This window comes from Tachypleus tridentatus, chromosome 2 (genome assembly GCF_004210375.1).
Source record: "Tachypleus tridentatus isolate NWPU-2018 chromosome 2, ASM421037v1, whole genome shotgun sequence".
In the NCBI taxonomy this organism is placed as follows: Eukaryota; Metazoa; Arthropoda; class Merostomata; order Xiphosura; family Limulidae; genus Tachypleus; species Tachypleus tridentatus.
In genome coordinates, this window is record NC_134826.1 from 139,211,233 (window position 1) to 139,234,359 (window position 23,127).

A 23,127-nucleotide genomic window follows, 5' to 3' on the forward strand; every position below is an offset into this window, starting at 1 on the left:
CTTTTACAGTGTATCATAAATATTAGCTTTCCTTGGTTCAACTGCTTTTACAATGTATCATAAATATAAGCTTTCCTTGGTTCAACTGCTTTTACAGTGTATCATAAATATTAGCTTTCCTTGGTTCAACTGCTTTTACAGTGTATCATAAATATTAGCTTTCCTTGGTTCAACTGCTTTTACAGTGTATCATAAATATTAGCTTTCCTTGGTTCAACTGCTTTTACAGTGTATCATAAATATTAGCTTTCCTTGGTTCAACTGCTTTTACAGTGTATCATAAATATTAGCTTTCCTTGGTTCAACTGCTTTTACAGTGTATCATAAATATTAGCTTTCCTTGGTTCAACTGCTTTTACAGTGTATCATAAATATTAGCTTTCCTTGGTTCAACTGCTTTTACAGTGTATCATAAATATTAGGTTTCCTTGGTTCAACTGCTTTTACAGTGTATCATAAATATTAGCTTTCCTTGGTTCAACTGCTTTTACAGTGTATCATAAATATTAGCTTTCCTTGGTTCAACTGCTTTTACAGTGTATCATAAATATTAGGTTTCCTTTGTTCAACTGCTTTTACAGTGTATCATAAATATTAGCTTTCCTTGGTTCAACTGCTTTTACAGTGTATCATAAATATTAGCTTTCCTCTGTTCAACTGCTTTTACAGTGTATCATAAATATTAGCTTTCCTTGGTTCAACTGCTTTTACAGTGTATCATAAATATTAGCTTTCCTCTGTTCAACTGCTTTTACAGTGTATCATAAATATTAGGTTTCCTTGGTTCAACTGCTTTTACAGTGTATCATAAATATTAGCTTTCCTTGGTTCAACTGCTTTTACAGTTTATCATAAATATTAGCTTTCCTTGGTTCAACTGCTTTTACAGTGTATCATAAATATTAGCTTTCCTTGGTTCAACTGCTTTTACAGTGTATCATAAATATTAGCTTTCCTTGGTTCAACTGCTTTTACATTTATGATAAATATTAGGTTTCCTTGGTTCAACTACTTTTACAGTGTATCATGAATATTAGGTTTCCTTGGTTCAACTGCTTTTACAGTGTATGATAAATATTAGCTTTCCTTGGTTCAACTGCTTTAACACTGTATCATAAATATTAGCTTTCCTTGGTTCAACTGCTTTTATAGTGTATCATAAATATTAGCTTTCCTTGGTTCAACTGCTTTTACAGTGTATCATAAATATTAGCTTTCCTTGGTTTAACTGCTTTTACAGTGTATCATAAATATTAGGTTTCCTTGGTTCAACTACTTTTCCAGTGTATCATGAATATTAGCTTTCCTTGGTTCAGCTGCTTTTACAGTATATCATAAATATTAGCTTTCCTTGGTTCAACTGCTTTTACAGTGTATCATAAATATTAGCTTTCCTTGGTTCAACTGCTTTTACAGTGTATCATAAATATTAGCTTTCCTCTGTTCAACTCCTTTTACAGTATATCATAAATATTAGCTTTCTTTGGTTCAACTGCTTTAGTGTAGCACAAATATTAGCTTTCCTTGGTTCAACTGCTTTTACAGTGTATCATAAATATTAGCTTTCCTTCGTTCAACTGCTTTTACAGTGTATCATAAATATTAGCTTTCCTTCGTTCAACTGCTTTTACAGTGTATCATAAATATTAGCTTTCCTTGGTTCAACTGCTTTTACAGTGTATCATAAATATTAGCTTTCCTTGGTTCAACTGCTTTTATATGTATGATAAATATTAGGTTTCCTTGGTTCAACTACTTTTACAGTGTATCATGAATATTAGGTTTCCTTGGTTCAACTGCTTTTACAGTGTATGATAAATATTAGCTTTCCTTGGTTCAACTGCTTTTACAGTGTATCATAAATATTAGCTTTCCTTGGTTCAACTGCTTTTACAGTGTATCATAAATATTAGCTTTCCTTAGTTTAACTACTTTTACAGTGTATCATAAATATTAGGTTTCCTTGGTTCAACTACTTTTCCAGTGTATCATGAATATTAGCTTTCCTTGGTTCAACTGCTTTTACAGTATATCATAAATATTAGCTTTCCTTGGTTCAACTGCTTTTACAGTGTATCATAAATATTAGCTTTCCTTGGTTCAACTGCTTTTACAGTGTATCATAAATATTAGCTTTCCTTGGTTCAACTGCTTTTACAGTGTATCATAAATATTAGCTTTCTTTTGTTCAACTGCTTTTAGTGTATCATAAATATTAGCTTTCCTTGGTTCAACTGCTTTTACAGTGTATCATAAATATTAGCTTTCCTTGGTTCAACTGCTTTTACAGTGTATCATAAATATTAGGTTTCCTTGGTTCAACTGCTTTTACAGTGTATCATAAATATTAGCTTTCCTTGGTTTAACTGCTTTTACAGTGTATCATAAATATTAGCTTTCCTTGGTTCAACTGCTTTTACAGTGTATCATGAATATTAGGTTTCCTTGGTTCAACTGCTTTTACAGTGTATCATGAATATTAGGTTTCCTTGGTTCAACTGCTTTTACAGTGTATCATGAATATTAGGTTTGCTTGATTCAACTGCTTTTACAGTGTATCATAAATATTAGCTTTCCTTGGTTCAACTGCTTTTACAGTGTATCATAAATATTAGGTTTCCTTGGTTCAACTGCTTTTACAGTGTATCATAAATATTAGCTTTCCTTGGTTCAACTGCTTTTACAGTGTATCATAAATATTAGCTTTCCTTGGTTCAACTGCTTTTATATGTATGATAAATATTAGGTTTCCTTGGTTCAACTACTTTTACAGTGTATCATGAATATTAGGTTTCCTTGGTTCAACTGCTTTTACATGTATGATAAATATTAGGTTTCCTTGGTTCAACTGCTTTTACAGTGTATCATAAATATTAGCTTTCCTTGGTTCAACTGCTTTTACAGTGTATCATAAATATTAGGTTTCCCTCGTTCAACTGCTTTTACAGTGTACCATAAATATTAGCTTTCCTTGGTTCAACTGCTTTTACAGTGTATCATAAATATTACCTTTCCTTGGTTCAACTGCTTTTACAGTGTATCATAAATATTAGCTTTCCTTGGTTCAACTGCTTTTACATGTATGATAAATATTAGGTTTCCTTGGTTCAACTGCTTTTACAGTGTATCATGAATATTAGGTTTCCTTGGTTCAACTGCTTTTACAGTGTATCATAAATATTAGCTTTCCTTGGTTCAACTGCTTTTACAGTGTATCATGAATATTAGGTTTCTTTGGTTCAACTGCTTTAACAGTGTATGATAAATATCAGGTTTCCTTGGTTCAAGTACTTCTAAAAGTTTCATTAAAATTAAAGCTTCTCGAAGTGGTGTACAATACAAAAACGCCATATTAAGTGAATTGGAAATTGATTAGTGAATTCACTGTCGCTTGGTGATAATCATAGAGGTAATTACTTAATCGATGAGTAGGTTAGTCATTGTCGATTTTTTTTATCGAGTGCCAAGGAAACATATCAGGTAAACGATTTGAGCTTGATTTGTGAATTAGGTATATCATTACTTTTGGAACTTCTGTTGAAATTTTTATTTGTGAAGTTAGGCCTAAAAGAGAAAAAAACATTTTATGAAGAAACACATTTTTCTTATTTGTTATAGAACTTCATATTACTTTTAGCGAATACTTTTAAAGAATTGGACCAGTAATAGATCATACTATAACAATGTCATAATATTAATATTACTTACCTTATACCTTGCTAACCATTTCACCAACTTGTAGTCGGTTGATTTTTCTTTTTCATCAATATTTAGTTTTAGCCCTAAAAAATATTATAAAGCTGGTTTCAAGTTATTTTTCTCGTTTTTCATTACCTCACTCAGTATATTACTTAGACATTAATCTACATAAACTATAAACAACTTTAATATTATTCCTTTTAATGTATTATATTTTTAAATATATAAAATAATAACTGAATTGCATTTATACAATTGCTACTTGAATTGAAGCCGTTAGTACTTGGTGAAATTCCATTATTACAGAATTTAAGAAAGAAAAAACATAAACCTTATTGTACGTTTCACAAAAACTTCATTTACTGACAAGTTTCACCAGCAAGGGCATCAACAGGTACAGATTTAAATACGTGAGGAATGTTCACTCAGATGAGGCACTGTTAAACCTTTATCATCTACTTCTTGTTATCGCCTCTAGGTGTTCTTCCAGACTTCCTGACGTCATTTCGTTATTGGTTAGCAAAGCAAGAGGGCGTGGTTTGCAAATCTTAACTATCACGAAAATATATGGCTAGCTTCGATATTACTTCTCTGTAAACTAATATCCCCCTATATCGGATGTATTTCATTCTGTACCTGTTGGCTTCACTGGCATCACTATAGCAGTAAATAAATAGAGTTTGTATACAAACATACAATTATCTTTATATGTGTAAAAATGGCTCGTTTGGGTTGAGAAAATTTTTTACGTAGCGGAGCGAACAACGTTTCGACCTTCTTCACAAAGGACCTTTGTGAACCTGACGATGACCGAAGAGGGTCGAAACGTTGTTTGCTCATCTACGTAAAAAAATTTTCTCAACCTAAACGAGCCGTTTTCACATATATATTTTTCTCTACAAGTGGGTTTTCTCGACATCACTGAATAAAATTATCTTTGTTTTTATTTTAGTAAAAGAACTTTCAAACTTTTAAACAACGGATTCGTGATGTAACATCAGCTAGCTCCTATTTCAAAGACTATTTTAACTTCAAATATATTCTTAATAAACTAAATCATAAATCCTTAATGGTCAGTTTTGATATAATCTCCCTCTTTACAGAAGTCCCAACTACCGAAGTCTACTTTAGAACTTTATATCCAAGACCACAATCCATTGATACGCATCCCCAACAACCAGTTAGCAACCATTACGCAATTCACTACCACAAAAACTATATACAAATAAATGGCTTAAGTATGGGGAATCCTGTGTTACCAGTATTAGCCAACATTTTTATGACACAGATTGAATCACAAGCGATCAATTCAACCTTACACCCACCACTATACTGGTACAGGTATGTTGATGAAACAATTGCTGGATTCACATCTACAGAACGCACACTAAGTTCTTTCAACCACGTTAACAGCATATACCCCAACATTACGTTAACCTGTGAACACGGAAAAACTAATGAAATAACATTTCTCAATCTCAAAATCACAAGAGCCGATACACAATTCAAAACAGAAATCGACAGAAATATAACCCATTTTAAACTGTACATTTTCTACGACTCAGTACATGAAACAAAAAACTCAATTTATTAATAAACCAAATAAACACAGCCACAAAACTATGCTCACCTGATAAAATTAACGATGAAATCGACAAAATAAAACAACACTTCATCAACATCAACAAACATCTTCCAAAAACCGTTGAAAAAATTATACCCACACACCAAGACCAACAACAAACAAACAACAATAAATCCCAAGATACGACAAACACTGCTGAAAACCGTATGTTCCCGACATCAGCGAAAAAATAACCATATATTGGTTCAAATGACTCGTGTTCTGTCTGTAATAAGTGTTTCATCTTGTTAGGACTGCAGAAGAAAGTCCTTGTCTAATGAGTGATGTCACAGTAGAAACAATACGTACAAACAAATATAAATATATGGTTTAAAACCGTATTCACTTCTCATCACCACCACTAACTTCCTGTATTGGAATAATGCCAAAATTCAAATAACGCTGTGTGTGTGGCAGATAATCTATAAATCATGTTACGAAGAAGGTAATACAGACAGTAATGAACAAAAAAAGACCCACGTTTGTCTTGTACACACACAAAGAACTCTTTGAGTAATAAATTATGTAGTGTTGCCAAACAGTGAGGAACTACTTAGTTCACTTAGGGAAGATATTAGGTCAGGTACTGGGGTTCCCCAGGGTCTAAATCGCGGGACTAGCTAGCCTTCGTTAATTAATTTTCTAAATCTTTTTGTTTGCTCTTTCAGTTATCAGTGACATTGATGTGGATTATGAACCATTAATTACACCTTACGGCCAAATGGAAGGTCAAGGGATATTTAATTAATTATCATTGTATTTAATAAAACGTTCCTCTTAGTGTTCTGAGAAATTAACTTGTTTGAGTAAATATTCTAGTGAGTTGGAATTATCCACAACAAAAACATGACTGAATAGTGTCAACATGAAGAAAAAAACACAACAAAAACTGTGAGACAGGACTGAATAGTGTCAACATGGCAGAACAATGACAGCATGAAGAAAAAATCACAACAAAAACTTTGAGACAGGACTGAATAGTGTCAACATGACAGAACAGTGACAACATGAAGAAAAAACACAACAAAAACTTTGAGACAGGACTGAATAGTGTCAACATGACAGAACAGTGACAGCATGAAGAAACAAACACAACAAAAACTTTGAGACAGGACTGAATAGTGTCAACATGACAGAACAGTGACAACATTACAACAAGACTAAACAGTGGCAACATGACAGAACAGTGACAACATGAAGAAAAAAACACAACAAAAACATCTGAACAGTTTTAACATTGAGACAGGACTGTCAACATGACAGAACAGTTGCAACATTGAGACAGGACTAAACAGTGTCAACATGACAGAACAGTGACAACATGAAGAAAAAACACAACAAAAACTTTGAGACAGGACTGAATAGTGTCAACATGACAGAACAGTTGCAACATTGAGACAGGACTAAACAGTGGCAACGTGACAGAACAGTTGCAACATTGAGACAGGATTAAACAGCGGTAACATGACAGAACAGTTGCAACATTGAGACAAGACTAAACAGTGGCAACATGACAGAACAGTTGCAACATTGAGACAGGACTAAACAGTGGCAACATGACAGAACAGTTGCAACATTGAGACAGGACTAAACAGTGACAACATGACAGAACAGTTGCAACATTGACATAGGACTAAACAGTGGCAACATGACAGAACAGATGCAACATTGACACAGGACTAAACAGTGGCAACATGACAGAACAGATGCAACATTGAGACAGGATTAAATAGTGGCAACATGACAGAACAGTGACAACATGAAGAAAAAACACAACAAAAACTTTGAGACAGGACTGAATAGTGTCAACATGACAGAACAGTTGCAACATTGAGACAGGACTAAACAGTGTCAACATGACAGAACAGTGACAACATGAAGAAAAAACACAACAAAAACTTTGAGACAGGACTGAATAGTGTCAACATGACAGAACAGTTGCAACATTGAGACAGGACTAAACAGTGACAACGTGACAGAACAGTTGCAACATTGAGACAAGACTAAACAGTGGCAACATGACAGAATAGTTGCAACACTGAGACAGAACTAAACAGCGGTAACATGACAGAACAGTTGCAACATTGAGACAGGACTAAACAGTGACAACATGACAGAACAGTTGCAACATTGAGACAGGACTAAACAGTGTCAACATGACAGAACAGTTGCAACATTGAGACAGGACTAAACAGTGACAACATGAAGAAAAAACACAACAAAAACTTTGAGACAGGACTGAATAGTGTCAACATGACAGAACAGTTGCAACATTGAGACAGGACTGAATAGTGTCAACATGACAGAACAGTTGCAACATTGAGACAGGACTAAACAGTGGCAACGTGACAGAACAGTTGCAACATTGAGACAGGATTAAACAGCGGTAACATGACAGAACAGTTGCAACATTGAGACAAGACTAAACAGTGGCAACATGACAGAACAGTTGCAACATTGAGACAGGACTAAACAGTGGCAACATGACAGAACGGTTGCAACATTGAGACAGGACTAAACAGTGACAACATGACAGAACAGTTGCAACATTGACACAGGACTAAACAGTGGCAACATGACAGAACAGTTGCAACATTGACACAGGACTAAACAGTGGCAACGTGACAGAACAGTTGCAACATTGAGACAGGATTAAACAGCGGTAACATGACAGAACAGTTGCAACATTGAGACAAGACTAAACAGTGGCAACATGACAGAACAGTTGCAACATGACAGAACAGTTGCAACATTGAGACAGAACTAAACAGTGGCAACATGACAGAACAGTTGCAACATTGAGACAGGACTAAACAGTGTCAACATGACAGAACAGTGACAACATGAAGAAAAAACACAACAAAAACTTTGAGACAGGACTGAATAGTGTCAACATGACAGAACAGTTGCAACATTGAGACAGAACTGAATAGTGTCAACATGACAGAACAGTTGCAACATTGAGACAGGATTAAATAGTGGCAACATGACAGAACAGTGACAACATGAAGAAAAAACACAACAAAAACTTTGAGACAGGACTGAATAGTGTCAACATGACAGAACAGTTGCAACATTGAGACAGGACTGTCAACATGACAGAACAGTTGCAACATTGAGACAGGACTGTCAACATGACAGAACAGTGACAACATGAAGAAAAAACACAACAAAAACTTTGAGACAGGACTGAATAGTGTCAACATGACAGAACAGTTGCAACATTGAGACAGGACTAAACAGTGACAACGTGACAGAACAGTTGCAACATTGAGACAAGACTAAACAGTGGCAACGTGACAGAACAGTTGCAACATTGAGACAAGACTAAACAGTGGCAACATGACAGAATAGTTGCAACACTGAGACAGAACTAAACAGCGGTAACATGACAGAACAGTTGCAACATTGAGACAGGACTAAACAGTGACAACATGACAGAACAGTTGCAACATTGACACAGGACTAAACAGTGGCAACATGACAGAACAGTTGCAACATTGAGACAGGACTAAACAGTGTCAACATGACAGAACAGTGACAACATGAAGAAAAAACACAACAAAATCTTTGAGACAGGACTGAATAGTGTCAACATGACAGAACAGTTGCAACATTGAGACAGGACTGAATAGTGTCAACATCACAGAACAGTTGCAACATTGAGACAGGACTAAACAGTGGCAACGTGACAGAACAGTTGCAACTTTGAGACAGGATTAAACAGCGGTAACATGACAGAACAGTTGCAACATTGACACAGGACTAAACAGTAGCAACGTGACAGAACAGTTGCAACATTGAGACAGGATTAAACAGCGGTAACATGACAGAACAGTTGCAACATTGAGACAAGACTAAACAGTGGCAACATGACAGAACAGTTGCAACATTGAGACAGAACTAAACAGTGGCAACATGACAGAACAGTTGCAACATTGAGACAGGATTAAACAGCGGTAACATGACAGAACAGTTGCAACATTGAGACAAGACTAAACAGTGGCAACATGACAGAACAGTTGCAACATTGAGACAGAACTAAACAGTGGCAACATGACAGAACAGTTGCAACATTGAGACAGGACTAAACAGTGTCAACATGACAGAACAGTGACAACATGAAGAAAAAACACAACAAAAACTTTGAGACAGGACTGAATAGTGTCAACATGACAGAACAGTTGCAACATTGAGACAGAACTGAATAGTGTCAACATGACAGAACAGTTGCAACATTGAGACAGGACTAAACAGTGGCAACGTGACAGAACAGTTGCAAAATTGAGACGGGATTAAACAGCGGTAACATGACAGAACAGTTGCAACATTGAGACAAGACTAAACAGTGGCAACATGACAGAACAGTTGCAACATTGAGACAGGACTAAACAGTGGCAACATGACAGAACAGATGCAACATTGAGACAGGATTAAACAGTGACAACATGAAGAAAAAACACAACAAAAACTTTGAGACAGGACTGAATAGTGTCAACATGACAGAACAGTTGCAACATTGAGACAGGACTGAATAGTGTCAACATGACAGAACAGTTGCAACATTGAGACAGGACTAAACAGTGGCAACGTGACAGAACAGTTGCAACATTGAGACAGGATTAAACAGCGGTAACATGACAGAACAGTTGCAACATTGAGACAAGACTAAACAGTGGCAACATGACAGAACAGTTGCAACATTGAGACAGGACTAAACAGTGGCAACATGACAGAACGGTTGCAACATTGAGACAGGACTAAACAGTGACAACATGACAGAACAGTTGCAACATTGACACAGGACTAAACAGTGGCAACATGACAGAACAGTTGCAACATTGACACAGGACTAAACAGTGGCAACGTGACAGAACAGTTGCAACATTGAGAGAGGATTAAACAGCGGTAACATGACAGAACAGTTGCAACATTGAGACAAGACTAAACAGTGGCAACATGACAGAACAGTTGCAACATTGAGACAGAACTAAACAGTGGCAACATGACAGAACAGTTGCAACATTGAGACAGGACTAAACAGTGTCAACATGACAGAACAGTGACAACATGAAGAAAAAACACAACAAAAACTTTGAGACAGGACTGAATAGTGTCAACATGACAGAACAGTTGCAACATTGAGACAGAACTGAATAGTTTCAACATGACAGAACAGTTGCAACATTGAGACAGGATTAAATAGTGGCAACATGACAGAACAGTGACAACATGAAGAAAAAACACAACAAAAACTTTGAGACAGGACTGAATAGTGTCAACATGACAGAACAGTTGCAACATTGAGACAGGACTGTCAACATGACAGAACAGTTGCAACATTGAGACAGGACTAAACAGTGTCAACATGACAGAACAGTGACAACATGAAGAAAAAACACAACAAAAACTTTGAGACAGGACTGAATAGTGTCAACATGACAGAATAGTTGCAACACTGAGACAGAACTAAACAGCGGTAACATGACAGAACAGTTGCAACATTGAGACAGGACTAAACAGTGACAACATGACAGAACAGTTGCAACATTGAGACAGGACTAAACAGTGTCAACATGACAGAACAGTTGCAACATTGAGACAGGACTAAACAGTGTCAACATGACAGAACAGTGACAACATGAAGAAAAAACACAACAAAAACTTTGAGACAGGACTGAATAGTGTCAACATGACAGAACAGTTGCAACATTGAGACAGGACTGAATAGTGTCAACATGACAGAACAGTTGCAACATTGAGACAGGACTAAACAGTGGCAACGTGACAGAACAGTTGCAACATTGAGACAGGATTAAACAGCGGTAACATGACAGAACAGTTGCAACATTGAGACAAGACTAAACAGTGGCAACATGACAGAACAGTTGCAACATTGAGACAGGACTAAACAGTGGCAACATGACAGAACAGTTGCAACATTGAGACAGGACTAAACAGTGACAACATGACAGAACAGTTGCAACATTGACACAGGACTAAACAGTGGCAACATGACAGAACAGTTGCAACATTGACACAGGACTAAACAGTGGCAACGTGACAGAACAGTTGCAAAATTGAGACGGGATTAAACAGCGGTAACATGACAGAACAGTTGCAACATTGAGACAAGACTAAACAGTGGCAACATGACAGAACAGTTGCAACATTGAGACAGGACTAAACAGTGGCAACATGACAGAACAGTTGCAACATTGAGACAGGACTAAACAGTGACAACATGACAGAACAGTTGCAACATTGAGACAGGACTAAACAGTGTCAACATGACAGAACAGTGACAACATGAAGAAAAAACACAACAAAATCTTTGAGACAGGACTGAATAGTGTCAACATGACAGAACAGTTGCAACATTGAGACAGGACTAAACAGTGGCAACATGACAGAACAGATGCAACATTGAGACAGGATTAAATAGTGGCAACATGACAGAACAGTTGCAACATTGAGACAGGACTGAACAGTGGCAACATGACAGAACAGTGACAACATGAAGAAAAAACACAACAAAAACTTTGAGACAGGACTGAATAGTGTCAACATGACAGAACAGTTGCAACATTGAGACAAGACTAAACAGTGGCAACATGACAGAATAGTTGCAACACTGAGACAGAACTAAACAGCGGTAACATGACAGAACAGTTGCAACATTGAGACAGGACTAAACAGTGACAACATGACAGTACAGTTGCAACATTGAGACAGGACTAAACAGTGGCAACATGACAGAACAGTTGCAACACTGAGACAGGACTAAACAGTGACAACATGACAGAACAGTTGCAACATTGACACAGGACTAAACAGTGGCAACATGACAGAACAGATGCAACATTGACACAGGACTAAACAGTGGCAACATAACAGAACAGATGCAACATTGAGACACGATTAAATAGTGGCAACATGACAGAACAGTTGCAACATTGAGACAGGACTGAACAGTGGCAACATGACAAAACAGTTGCAACATTGAGACAGAACTAAACAGCGGTAACATGACAGAACAGTTTCAAAATTAAGACAGGACTAAACAGTGGCAACATGACAGAACAGTTGCAACACTGAGACAGGACTAAACGGTGGCAACATGACTAAACAGTTGCAATTCTTGATGACGAGAAACCCACTTGAGATAAAAAATTTATCTCAGAACCGCTGGTATTAGAATTAACACTTTTATTGATAAGCAGAGAACGATGTTTCGACCTTCCTAGGTCATCTTCATATTTACAAAGAGATTTTGCAACTGACCATTGCTGGGCACATGTCTTAGGGACGAAAGTATAAACGGATACGGGATTGTAGAGGGCGCTGTAGTTACATGTTAGGTTATTAATTAGTATAGGTATAAAGGTGTTCCTTTATATTGGTTTACATTTGGTTTTAGTTGATGTATAGGTAGGGCTTATTTGATTTTGAGTTTGTTTATATTTGTTTACATACTTAATATCTGTGTGTTTTCTATGGTTATGTTGTATTTATTTGATTTGCAGTGTTCAGAAACGTGTGAAGGTTTTTTGTTGTTGTTTTTTGGGTCTAGTTTCCATTTTTCAGCTTGTTTCTCCTATATAGAAGTTGTGGCAGTTGTTACATTGTATTTTATAAAGTATGTTGGTGTTGTGTTTGTAAGTGTAGTTTTTACATAGTATGGACTTCAGTTTTGTACCTGGTTTTTGAATATACTTGGTGTTTACTGGAATGTTGCGTTTTGTTACAAGTGTTTTTCCAGATGTTGGTTATTTTTTCGCTGATGTCTGAAACATATGGCATGCAGCAGTGTAATGTTTTATAGTTTGTTGTATCTTGAACAAAAACTAAATTTATTAAGAAACCAAATAAACACAGCCACAAAACTATGTTCACCTGATCAAATTAACGATGAAATCAACAAAATAAAACAACACTTCATCAACATCATAAAACAATGGAAAAAATTATACGTACACACTTAGACCAACAACAAACAAACAACAATAAATCTCAAGACACTACAAACTACGAAACCTTACACTGCTACATACCATATGTTCCCGAAAACAGCAAAAAAAAAAAAAAAAACACCAACATTTGGAAAAAAGTTAAAACAAAACAAAACACAACATTCCAGTAAACATCAAATTTATTCAAGAATCAGTAACAAAACTAAAGTTCATATTATGTAAAACCTTACACTGACAAACACAAAATACCCGAGTCGCGCTAAACATGCTCGCCCTCCCAGCCGTGAGGGCGTATAATGTGACGGTAAATCCCACTATTCGTTGGTAAAAGAGTAGCCCAAGAGTTGGCGGTGGGTGGTGATGACTAGCTGCCTTCCCTCTAGTCTTACACTGATAAATTAGGGACGGCTAGCACAGATAGCCCTCGAGTAGCTTTGTGCGAAATTCCAAAAAAACAAACAAACAAACAAAGACAAACACAACACCAACATTATTTATAAAATGCAATGCAACAACTGCCACGACTTCTGCGTTGGAGAAACAAGCAGAAAAATGGAAACTAGATTCGAAGAACATGAAAGCCACCTTCGCACGTTTTTGAATGCTGCAAGTCAAATAAACACAACATAACCATAGAAAACACCCAGATATTAAGTAGGGAAACAAATATAAACAAACGTAAAATCAAAGAAGCCCTACATATACAGCAACTAATACCAAAATTAAAATAATATAAAGGAACACCTTTGCACCTATACTAATTAATAACCTAACATACACTACAACGCCTCCTACAATCCGGTATCCGTTTATACTCTCGTCCCTAAGACATGTGCCTTAGGTCAGTTGTAAACTCTCTTTGTTAATCTGAAGATGACCTAAGGTCGAAGCGAATCGTTCTTTTCTACTGTAATAAAAGTTTTAATACCCATACCAGCTGTCTTGGGATACATTCAAACAGATTACAAATTGCTTTAAATAAAAGCGTTCATTTAGCATAGGCCTATTCTACTCATTATGAATATATATAAATGTCTTAATATTGTTGTTGTTGCAAACGTAATTTTAAACATCAGAATGAATACTTAGGTTTGTGAAGTCGACAATCATAAAGATAGATCCTTGAGGAACAATTGGTGTGACTCCTAAGGAAGTAAATAGTTGAACCAAACGATCTCGCTTTGATTCTAAAGATTCCACTAGGCCTTTCCAGAAACTACACGCTGTTCCCATACGTTCCATTTCAATTTCAAACCCAATTGCCACAGCCTCCTACAAAACGATGTAAACAAGACCGTAAGGTTATTGCAATCACATCTTTCGGTATATTGTTAAAGTTACTTAGTTAATTAATATAATTTAAGTACAATAAGTCCGATAAAAGAATAAATCATTATATCCCTTACAGTTACAGTTTTTGAATTAAAACAACAATTAGATATATTTAACATGTTAATTTACCTGAGTTGGCGTGCAGCAGGTGCCAGTGTAGTAAAAATGAGTTAGTTCGATTGAATGTAAAAGCTCCTGCGGTCCATAAACCCAGCCTATCTGTAAGTATATTAAAAATAAAATTATACGCAAAGAAACAAAGGTAACAAGTATAAGTAATGAATAAAGATTCGACTTCGGCAAACTTTTCTCACAAATAATTATTACTTATCGCAGTAATGAAACTATATATGAATACTGTTTAATTTTGGACCCTCCGCCAGTAATTAAGCGGTATGTTAACGTATTTTTAATGCTAAAAACTGGGTCAAGAAACCCATGATAGACACAATATAAATAACCTATTGTGTAGCTTCACGCATAATAATAAACATACATATTTCTAGATAGTGTAATACAGAATAAAGCATATACGTCTGAATCGTATTTTCTTAACTCATTAACTTTGAAGGATTGTCCGAAAGCTTTAGGTCTTTTAAAATCAAAAGCACATCACATGTATTTCCGATTTTGAAATTTCCAAACCTACAAACAAAACCTATTTTCGTACTGGCACGAAACAATTTTAGTTGCTTAGGTTCCTTGTTTATGCATTTCACTTGGGCAAGCTACGAATTACCTTTCCATAATAACCATTGGGTTGCTCATGGCTGAACATCTCCATTATTTCATTCTGAGCCTGAGGTGATGTAAATGTAGTTTTCTTTGACAAGTAGGCCGTCAACTCAGGATCTTCCTCTTCCAGGAGCTTCATTAACTGTAGGAAGTTCCCTTCCGTATCAGTATGTCCACGTAAAGCTAAACCTTGAAGCAGTAAGAAACGTTAACTTCTGAATATTTTGGCTAGACTTCTTTTGAATTCTTCCTGCTGCTTCTTTTTTCCATCATGTAGCTGGACAGTCACTGGAGTTACATCAAGAGATATAGCGAATCTGTGCTGAGAGGAGGATTGGTGTTCGTTGAATTCCTGTTTTGCCTTTTTCCAGTTGCAAAAACCGGTGTATATGAAGGTATACTACACTGGCCTCTCCAATTTCATTGTAAAAAGGCCTCTATTTTCCGCCTTGGCACAATGAAAGCGTATGACATTTTGAGTCTGATTGTCGAAGTACAGCCATGGGAACTCATAAACCACTTGCTCTGGAAGTTGATATTTTGAGATTTTAGCTTTCTGTCGTGGTATTAATTGTGCGTCTGGATGATATGGCTTTCCACACTGTATCTGTGGAGTGTCAGATTTTACATTACTGCACAAACTTGTTTCACAACTATCTGGTGGTTCATGATGTGCAACAGTTGCTCAAGCATTTTCAGACTCGTCCTCTGATGAACATGGTATTTCCTCTGTATGGCAAGTTTTTATTCCTTTGCTTGAGGTTGTTGGATTATCTGCATCTACATTGTCACTTGTAGTACTAGTAACTGGCTTGTAAAACTGTCTAATATCGGAAAGTTTCAGACGCTTGCTTGTCATAATTGGAATCTGTTTCTCAGATGACCCAACAGGTTAAATGCAGTCTTTATTGAAAAACTCTAACAGGACAGAATGGAAGTAGGACTGAACTATACAATGTATTTAAGTCGAACGCGCGAACCTCACAGCAACTACCGAGCCGACTGACCGCCTGGGCATCGCCGGGACAATAATGTGTGCTAGTTACAACACAAGTAATTGTAAGTTTCTCGAAAAATACTTAAACAATCACAAATATATTATATTCCTGTTAAAGCTCATCAAAAGGCAAACACGTTGTGATATAATGTCTGTAAGCACGTCTATTAAATAAAAACACCTAAACAAAAACTAGCAACACGATTCGAGTAGAGGCTTCAGGCCGTTGAAATCGCTCCTTTTGTGTTCTAATTATAAAAGAAAATACAATATTTTTACTATCTATGATAAGAGAATATATTGTTCTTTTACCATAAAGCACCAACACTTTATTAGAGGGCGGTGATAATCTGAAATTTCATGGATTAATGAGGGCCACAAATACAAGTTTAATGAGCCCTGTTGTAAAATCGAGGCTCAGACTAAAGGGAGTGGAGGGGGGAATGTAGGGCGCGTCTAGATCCGAGCGACCCGAACCTGTCGTTAAATGTACACTATGGTCAGCAGCTTCGGCAGCTAAGGAGAGTAAGGAGTTCGACAATAAAACCGACTAAGCATGCATAAAAGCAAATGGCGTAGGAAAACCGCAAAATATACACATACGATTGATGCAGCTACAAGCTAAAAATGGTCTGCCAGATCTAGATAACAGGAGTTTACGCTTGGGAGTAATATTTTCGAATTTCATGCTCTGTTCACTCTGTTGTGATGAAAATTTTACTTTATCTTACACTACGTACAAGACGTAGGTAGATTCTGTGATAGTGCTTGCAAGCCTTGCATGTATACTTAGGTTTACTGACTGATACTTACGAACTATCGCTTAGATCGAAAAGTTTAGAAGCACACCTATTATTAAAGATGTACATTTCAGCTACTGAAAAACCCTACATCTAGGCCTAATTATGTAATTCGATTAGTAAGAACACTAGAATCACAAGAACAAACACACAATTTATAGGTCTGTGATGCAGTAAAACAATTCAACAGACCAAACTGTAGGAGGGGATGATTGTATGTATCATACCACCCACTTAAAACGAAGAGGGGATGTATCCCCCAGGATTTATGCCCCTGATTGTATAAGCAAGTTTATTTGTACATTAGTACTCTCTCGTAACGAAAAGGCATAATGAATTATTTCCCGTCGAAACGTTATTTGGAAACTTAGGCCTACAACAACGTAAAAGTGAACGCAGTTTACAGAAACGTTATAGAGGAAGTAAACTTATAATTACATGGACTAGACTTCGGATATTATTCCCGCCAAATAATTTAAAATAACCCGCCTAACGAAATAACACGTCACATCAGCAATGTTAGGCAATCGTAGGCATGGTGGAATTAGAGAGAAACAATCCTGAGAAACAGTTTTAAACCATAAAAACATATTTTTTACCATTTCGTAAATGATTTGAAGCTTAACTTTTTTAACCACAGACAAACTAAATTTTTAAATGCTTTGCTAGTTAAACAGATCATGAATAAAACGCGTCTTAGTAGTTTTGAAAGTACTCGAAAGGAAAATATCGCTTCTTAGTGTTGCTTTTCGTTGAACAGTTTGTCTTCAAATCTCAATTCCTGAGGCTACCCATTGACAGGTTAGTTTAAGAAGACGTGTTATCTTTCTTGGAGGATTCTTCACGTGAAATTCAAATATATCAAATTTAGTACATTTAATGTTTCTGTGCAAGACACGCACTTAAAAAGGTAAGAAACTAAGATATCAACTAACCCTAAATAATTGTTTTAGTGTAAGAAATAAAAGATGCCTCAAACGGTTGCTAAGGCCTACAACCTAACGTTTTTCACTCACTGAGGCATTTGTTTTCTCATACACTTTAAACAATAAATTTTACTTTTCCGATTACTTTTGTTTGTAACGTAATTACTTCGTAAGTTACTTAGTTTTTCAGAGCAGAATCTGAGACACTTTGCAATATTATGTTGTATATAAGTTAACCTGGTTCATATGAAGTCGGGAAAATCACAGTTTGAAAACATATATTAATATTTTTTGTGTGTATTCATAAAAGTTAGTTATACCACTCACACAAGCCTAAAAAGTGTACCTAACGCTACATTATATATAAACACACCTGTCGAGTTAACATATTGACTGTGGTGTTTGATCAAAAAGTATGCCAATGAATTTTAACGAAGAAATCCGGTTCGTAATCTGGAACTGATCTTATGTGAGGTCAGATTAGGCAGCACGTTCCTCAGGTCAGACGAAAAGCCATGTTATTCCGGTTGTGGTAAGTCAAGCGAGTAACCTTGTTCGCCATCTCTTTGTATATATATCCTTGTACAACAGTTGTGTATGTCATATACTTTTCATACAGTGTTACGTATCGTGCTATTATTGCAGTAAATAAATAACTTACAAATGTGTTTATATATATATTACCTTACGTTGTATTCGGGTATTTAAAAATAAAATTGTGACTTTTCCCTCTGTGGCTTTATTTCCGGCAACCGGTTAATATACGTTTTCTTATTGTTTAGCAAGATCAGCTTACATCTGTTCAATTTTTTTCAGAGCTACCCGTGTGGTATTCTATTTGTGCAATGGTTAGTAAACAGTAGTGTAAAGGGTTGGATGGGAAAAATTCAATATTCAGCAAATTTGCCTTTCATTACCCAACATACCTCTCCCACCTCACACACACAAACACTCCCCACTGAAGTGGTTCTGGTGAAAAAAGTTTGGTTTTGTCGTCACCCGGCAACAGCGAAGCCAGGCTACAACATATAGCTGTGTGAAGTACCTAGCTTGCCTTTGATACATCAAATTTTCGGATTCACAGTGTTTGCCATGGTGGAAATTATTATCATTATTTTAAATTAATGTTATTCATCTTCGTACATTAAAGTAACGATACTTTACAAGGTTTCTTACGTTAGCTTCCAAAACTGTTTACATTTTATATTCCAAACACAGCATAATTCTTTACTTACCCTCCATCCAGTGGCTCCAAACGTTTTGGAAACACTTCCAACAGTGATGGTTCGTTCCCACATTTCTGGAAGGGTTGCTACATGAAGAGAGTTAAGCAATTTTTACAATTACTAGATGCTTTTTATACGTTTTACAATAAGTTATTTGCTACACAATATTTATACGTTATTTTGAAACGATTCTGAATTAGCGAGACACGTGATAGTCACATCAAATATACAGTTGGAACGGTATGTATCAGGAATACATTTTGACATTGCTTGGCGTTTTGTAGGTTGTGCGACGTCACTGAAAACTGATAACTTATAGGAAAGTAATGTAAAATGTCTGTAATGATTGCATGTTACACCAAGGAAACATCTAGACATACCAAAGAAATGTCAAGGTGACCCTTGTATACTATGAAGCTAACGTGCCGATACCATGATACTACAAGAAAACATCATCTTTGTACCGACTGGATGACATCAAGACCAACATCATATCCAGGTCAGTATCCAGTTCTTCTGCAATAAACGAATGAATACAAAGAGGAACAAATGCTATACTATTGTAACCACAAACACATGTCCTTGAATTACTCAAACAGGTCTTGTGCATCTGTCATCCAGACATGTTTGATGATGGTGTTTTGAATGCACTCATCTCAGTGTATTGTACAAAATACTCCGATAGTGTCAGTTGTACTGCAGGGTAACAGTCCATAGCTAATTCAAAAGTCCAGAACACCATCACCGGTAAGAGAAGAACTTTACGTGCCACTATTGAGGCCGTAATATCATACGTACAGAAACTATATTAATTAAATGTTCCCAACCACATTGTTCGAATCCCGGTTGCACCAAACATGCTCGCCCTTTCAGCCATTGGGGCGTTACAATGTGACGATTTTTTACACTATTCGTTGGTAAAAGAGTAGCCCAAGAGTTGGCGGTGAGTGGAGATGACTAGCTGCCTTTACTCTAATCTTACACTGCTAAATTAGGGACGGTTAGCGCAAGTAGTCCTCGTGTAGCTTTGCGCGAAATTCAGGAAGAAAAACCAACCAACCATGTTGTTTAATTTCAATTGTTCATTAACATATGTTAATGATACGCATGTTAAATCTAAGATAATCTAGATGGCAAAACTAAATATTTTAATATCAATATTTGACTCTATACCAATCGTTTAGTTACATTCATACATTAATATATTGTGTTTACTGGACGATGTTAAACAGATCGTTTAAAAAGCAAAATATCTCTAACGAAACGAGTAACTTTAGAACTTGTTTAGGCTTAAATTTGAAATGTAATAGATATTAAACCAATTTACTGTAACCCAAACGTTGACTCGAGTAATTAAATTGAAAATAAATGTTAAAGTATTCATAGGAGAAAAACTATCTAAAAACAAAGTATCAAATACTTTATGTTAAAAATAGTAATAGAAATAGAATAAGTAAATCAGTAAGTCACGTGACAAAAAGAATGATAAATTCTGAGAGGAACAAGATGTATCAGAACTACAGTTTGACATCGCTTAGCATTTTGTAAATACTAGATACTATGAATCCCCAAATTTAACCACTTTCTGAAAGGGAGAATGAACTATATATTAATGATATTACATACGAAAACACAGTTGACTCATGGACTTCTGAACAATTGGATTGTAGAAACAGGCACGAAGAAATAGTCATTCTCGTATACTAGATGAATTACGGAAAACATGCTGGCAAAAAGCGTGTGTTTTAGATACGACGGACTTCTGCTGCGGGGTATTGTGTTGTTGTTTTTTTGAATTTCGCGCAAAACTACACGAGGGCTATCTGCGCTAGCCGTCCCTAATTTAGCAGTGTAATACTAGAGGGAAGGCAGCTGGTGATCATCATCCACTATCAACTCTTAGGCTACTCTTTTACTAACGAAAAGTTGGATTGACCGTCACATTATAACGCTCCTACAGCTGAAAGGGCGAGTATGTTTGATGTGACGGGAATTCGAACCCACAACCCTCAGATTACGAGTCGCACGCCTTAACACGCTTGGCCATGCCGGGCCAGAATATTGTGAAAATGCAAAGTCGTCAGATAGAATATAATTAGACGTAGTCACGTGAACTATATATATTGGAATGGTGAAGCTGTTTTTATATAACATATTCAACCACTTTAGAACACAAAAGTACTAACCCATTCGAATGTGTTCAGAGCCTGAGAATACAATGTGTTCATAAACTTCGTCCATTAAACATATAACATTGTGTTTCTTGCAAAGTTCTGATATCAACTGCAGCTCTGAGCGTGTGAAGACCTAAAAAACAGAAAACCAAAACTTTATAATGTAAACAAAAATACTAAACACTATTTCATAAAAATAATAACATTTGTTACAGTTCACTTGGAACCAAACATCTTATGTTTTATAATATTAATATTTTTTTTTGTAAAAAACAAACAGTGGACAGAAGCAAGTATACATTTTGTAATTTTCATTTCAAGTAAAATGAATGTTCTGTACGATATGGAACTGTAAAAAAAATTGCCTAATCATATTGTAAATGTTTATTGTTTATTTATTTCAAATAATACATCTAATGGTATGTCAACTGTACTGACAAATGAGAGAGTTTAACTGGAATAATAACAGATTTTAGTTACGGTTTATGATTAATAACTTTAGTAACATAATTTTATTTTGGTATTTTCTAAGCATAAAATTTACAATATATGCAAACTTTTTAGTTTATCATACATACAACAATTACGTTAAAATGAAGTATCAATTGTTAAAGTATACCTGGCATGGCAAGGTGGTTAAGGCATTCAACTCTTAACCTGAGGGTCGCGGGTTCGAATCCCCGTCATACCAACATGCTCACCCTTTCAATCTTGGGGGCGTTATAATGTTACGGTCAATCCCACTATTCGGTGGTAAAAGTAGCCCAAGAGTTGGCGGTGGATGGTGATAACTAGCCGTCTTACCTCTAGTCTTACACTGCTAAATTAGGGACGGCTAGCACAGATAGTCCTAGTGTAGCTTTGCGCGAAATTCAAAATGAACCAATTTTAAAACACTTCATTAATACTGAAAATTCGGAAAAACATTACATTTGAGTCATACATACACACTTACGTATCCTGAAAAGAAAAATCCATTTTTATATTGCATCGTGTAACAATGGAAAATCCATAAAACTCTTATGTTACAACTATAAGTAACTTATCGTAACACTACTCTACATGGTTGTTCAAAGCGATTTATGACGGTTTCATGTTATGGTTATAAGTAACTAAGTCGTATTACACGGTTTATCAAAGGGATGGTTTCATGTTATAAGTAATTCATCGCATGTGATTCCCTCCACTCTATCTGTATTTTGTTCTTCTTTGGTTTAGTTAAACAGCCGATCAACATTCCAATATACCAAACAAATTACATTAATACTGTTTGTTTGTTTGTGAATTTCGCGCAAAGCTACTCGAGGGCTGTCAGTCCCTAATTTAGCAGTGTCGGACTAGAGGGAAGGCAGCTAGTCATCACCACCCAGCGCCAACTCTTGGGCTACTCGTTTTCCAACGAATAATGGAATTGACCGTAACATTATAACGCCCCCCACGGCTGAAAGGGCAAGCATATTTGGTGCGACGGGGATTTAAACCCGCGACCCTCAGATTACGAGTCGAACGCCTTAACCCACCTGGCCATGCCTGGCTTCCCTTAATGTAACTAAAACTATGTGCAAGCTAATAGACACCTATCAACCTTCTGATTATTCTCTTACCCAATTAAATATTTTCAATAAGACTCCATATGCATTT

General features: G+C 36.1%; 1 protein-coding gene across 2 annotated transcripts in view; it reads right to left on the reverse strand.

Annotated features, from left to right (window-relative positions):
* The window catches only part of LOC143245235 (kynurenine aminotransferase-like), a 42,975-nt gene that overhangs the window by 7,127 nt on the left and 12,721 nt on the right, over positions 1-23,127 (reverse strand). For both annotated transcript variants that reach the window (XM_076491360.1, XM_076491359.1), the window contains 5 exons: positions 21,499-21,619; positions 19,322-19,398; positions 14,758-14,847; positions 14,382-14,568; positions 3,709-3,782 (listed from right to left, as the gene is read on the reverse strand). In XM_076491360.1, coding sequence (XP_076347475.1) covers positions 3,709-3,782; positions 14,382-14,568; positions 14,758-14,847; positions 19,322-19,398; positions 21,499-21,619 — 549 coding nt within the window. The remainder of the gene's footprint in view (positions 1-3,708; positions 3,783-14,381; positions 14,569-14,757; positions 14,848-19,321; positions 19,399-21,498; positions 21,620-23,127) is intronic.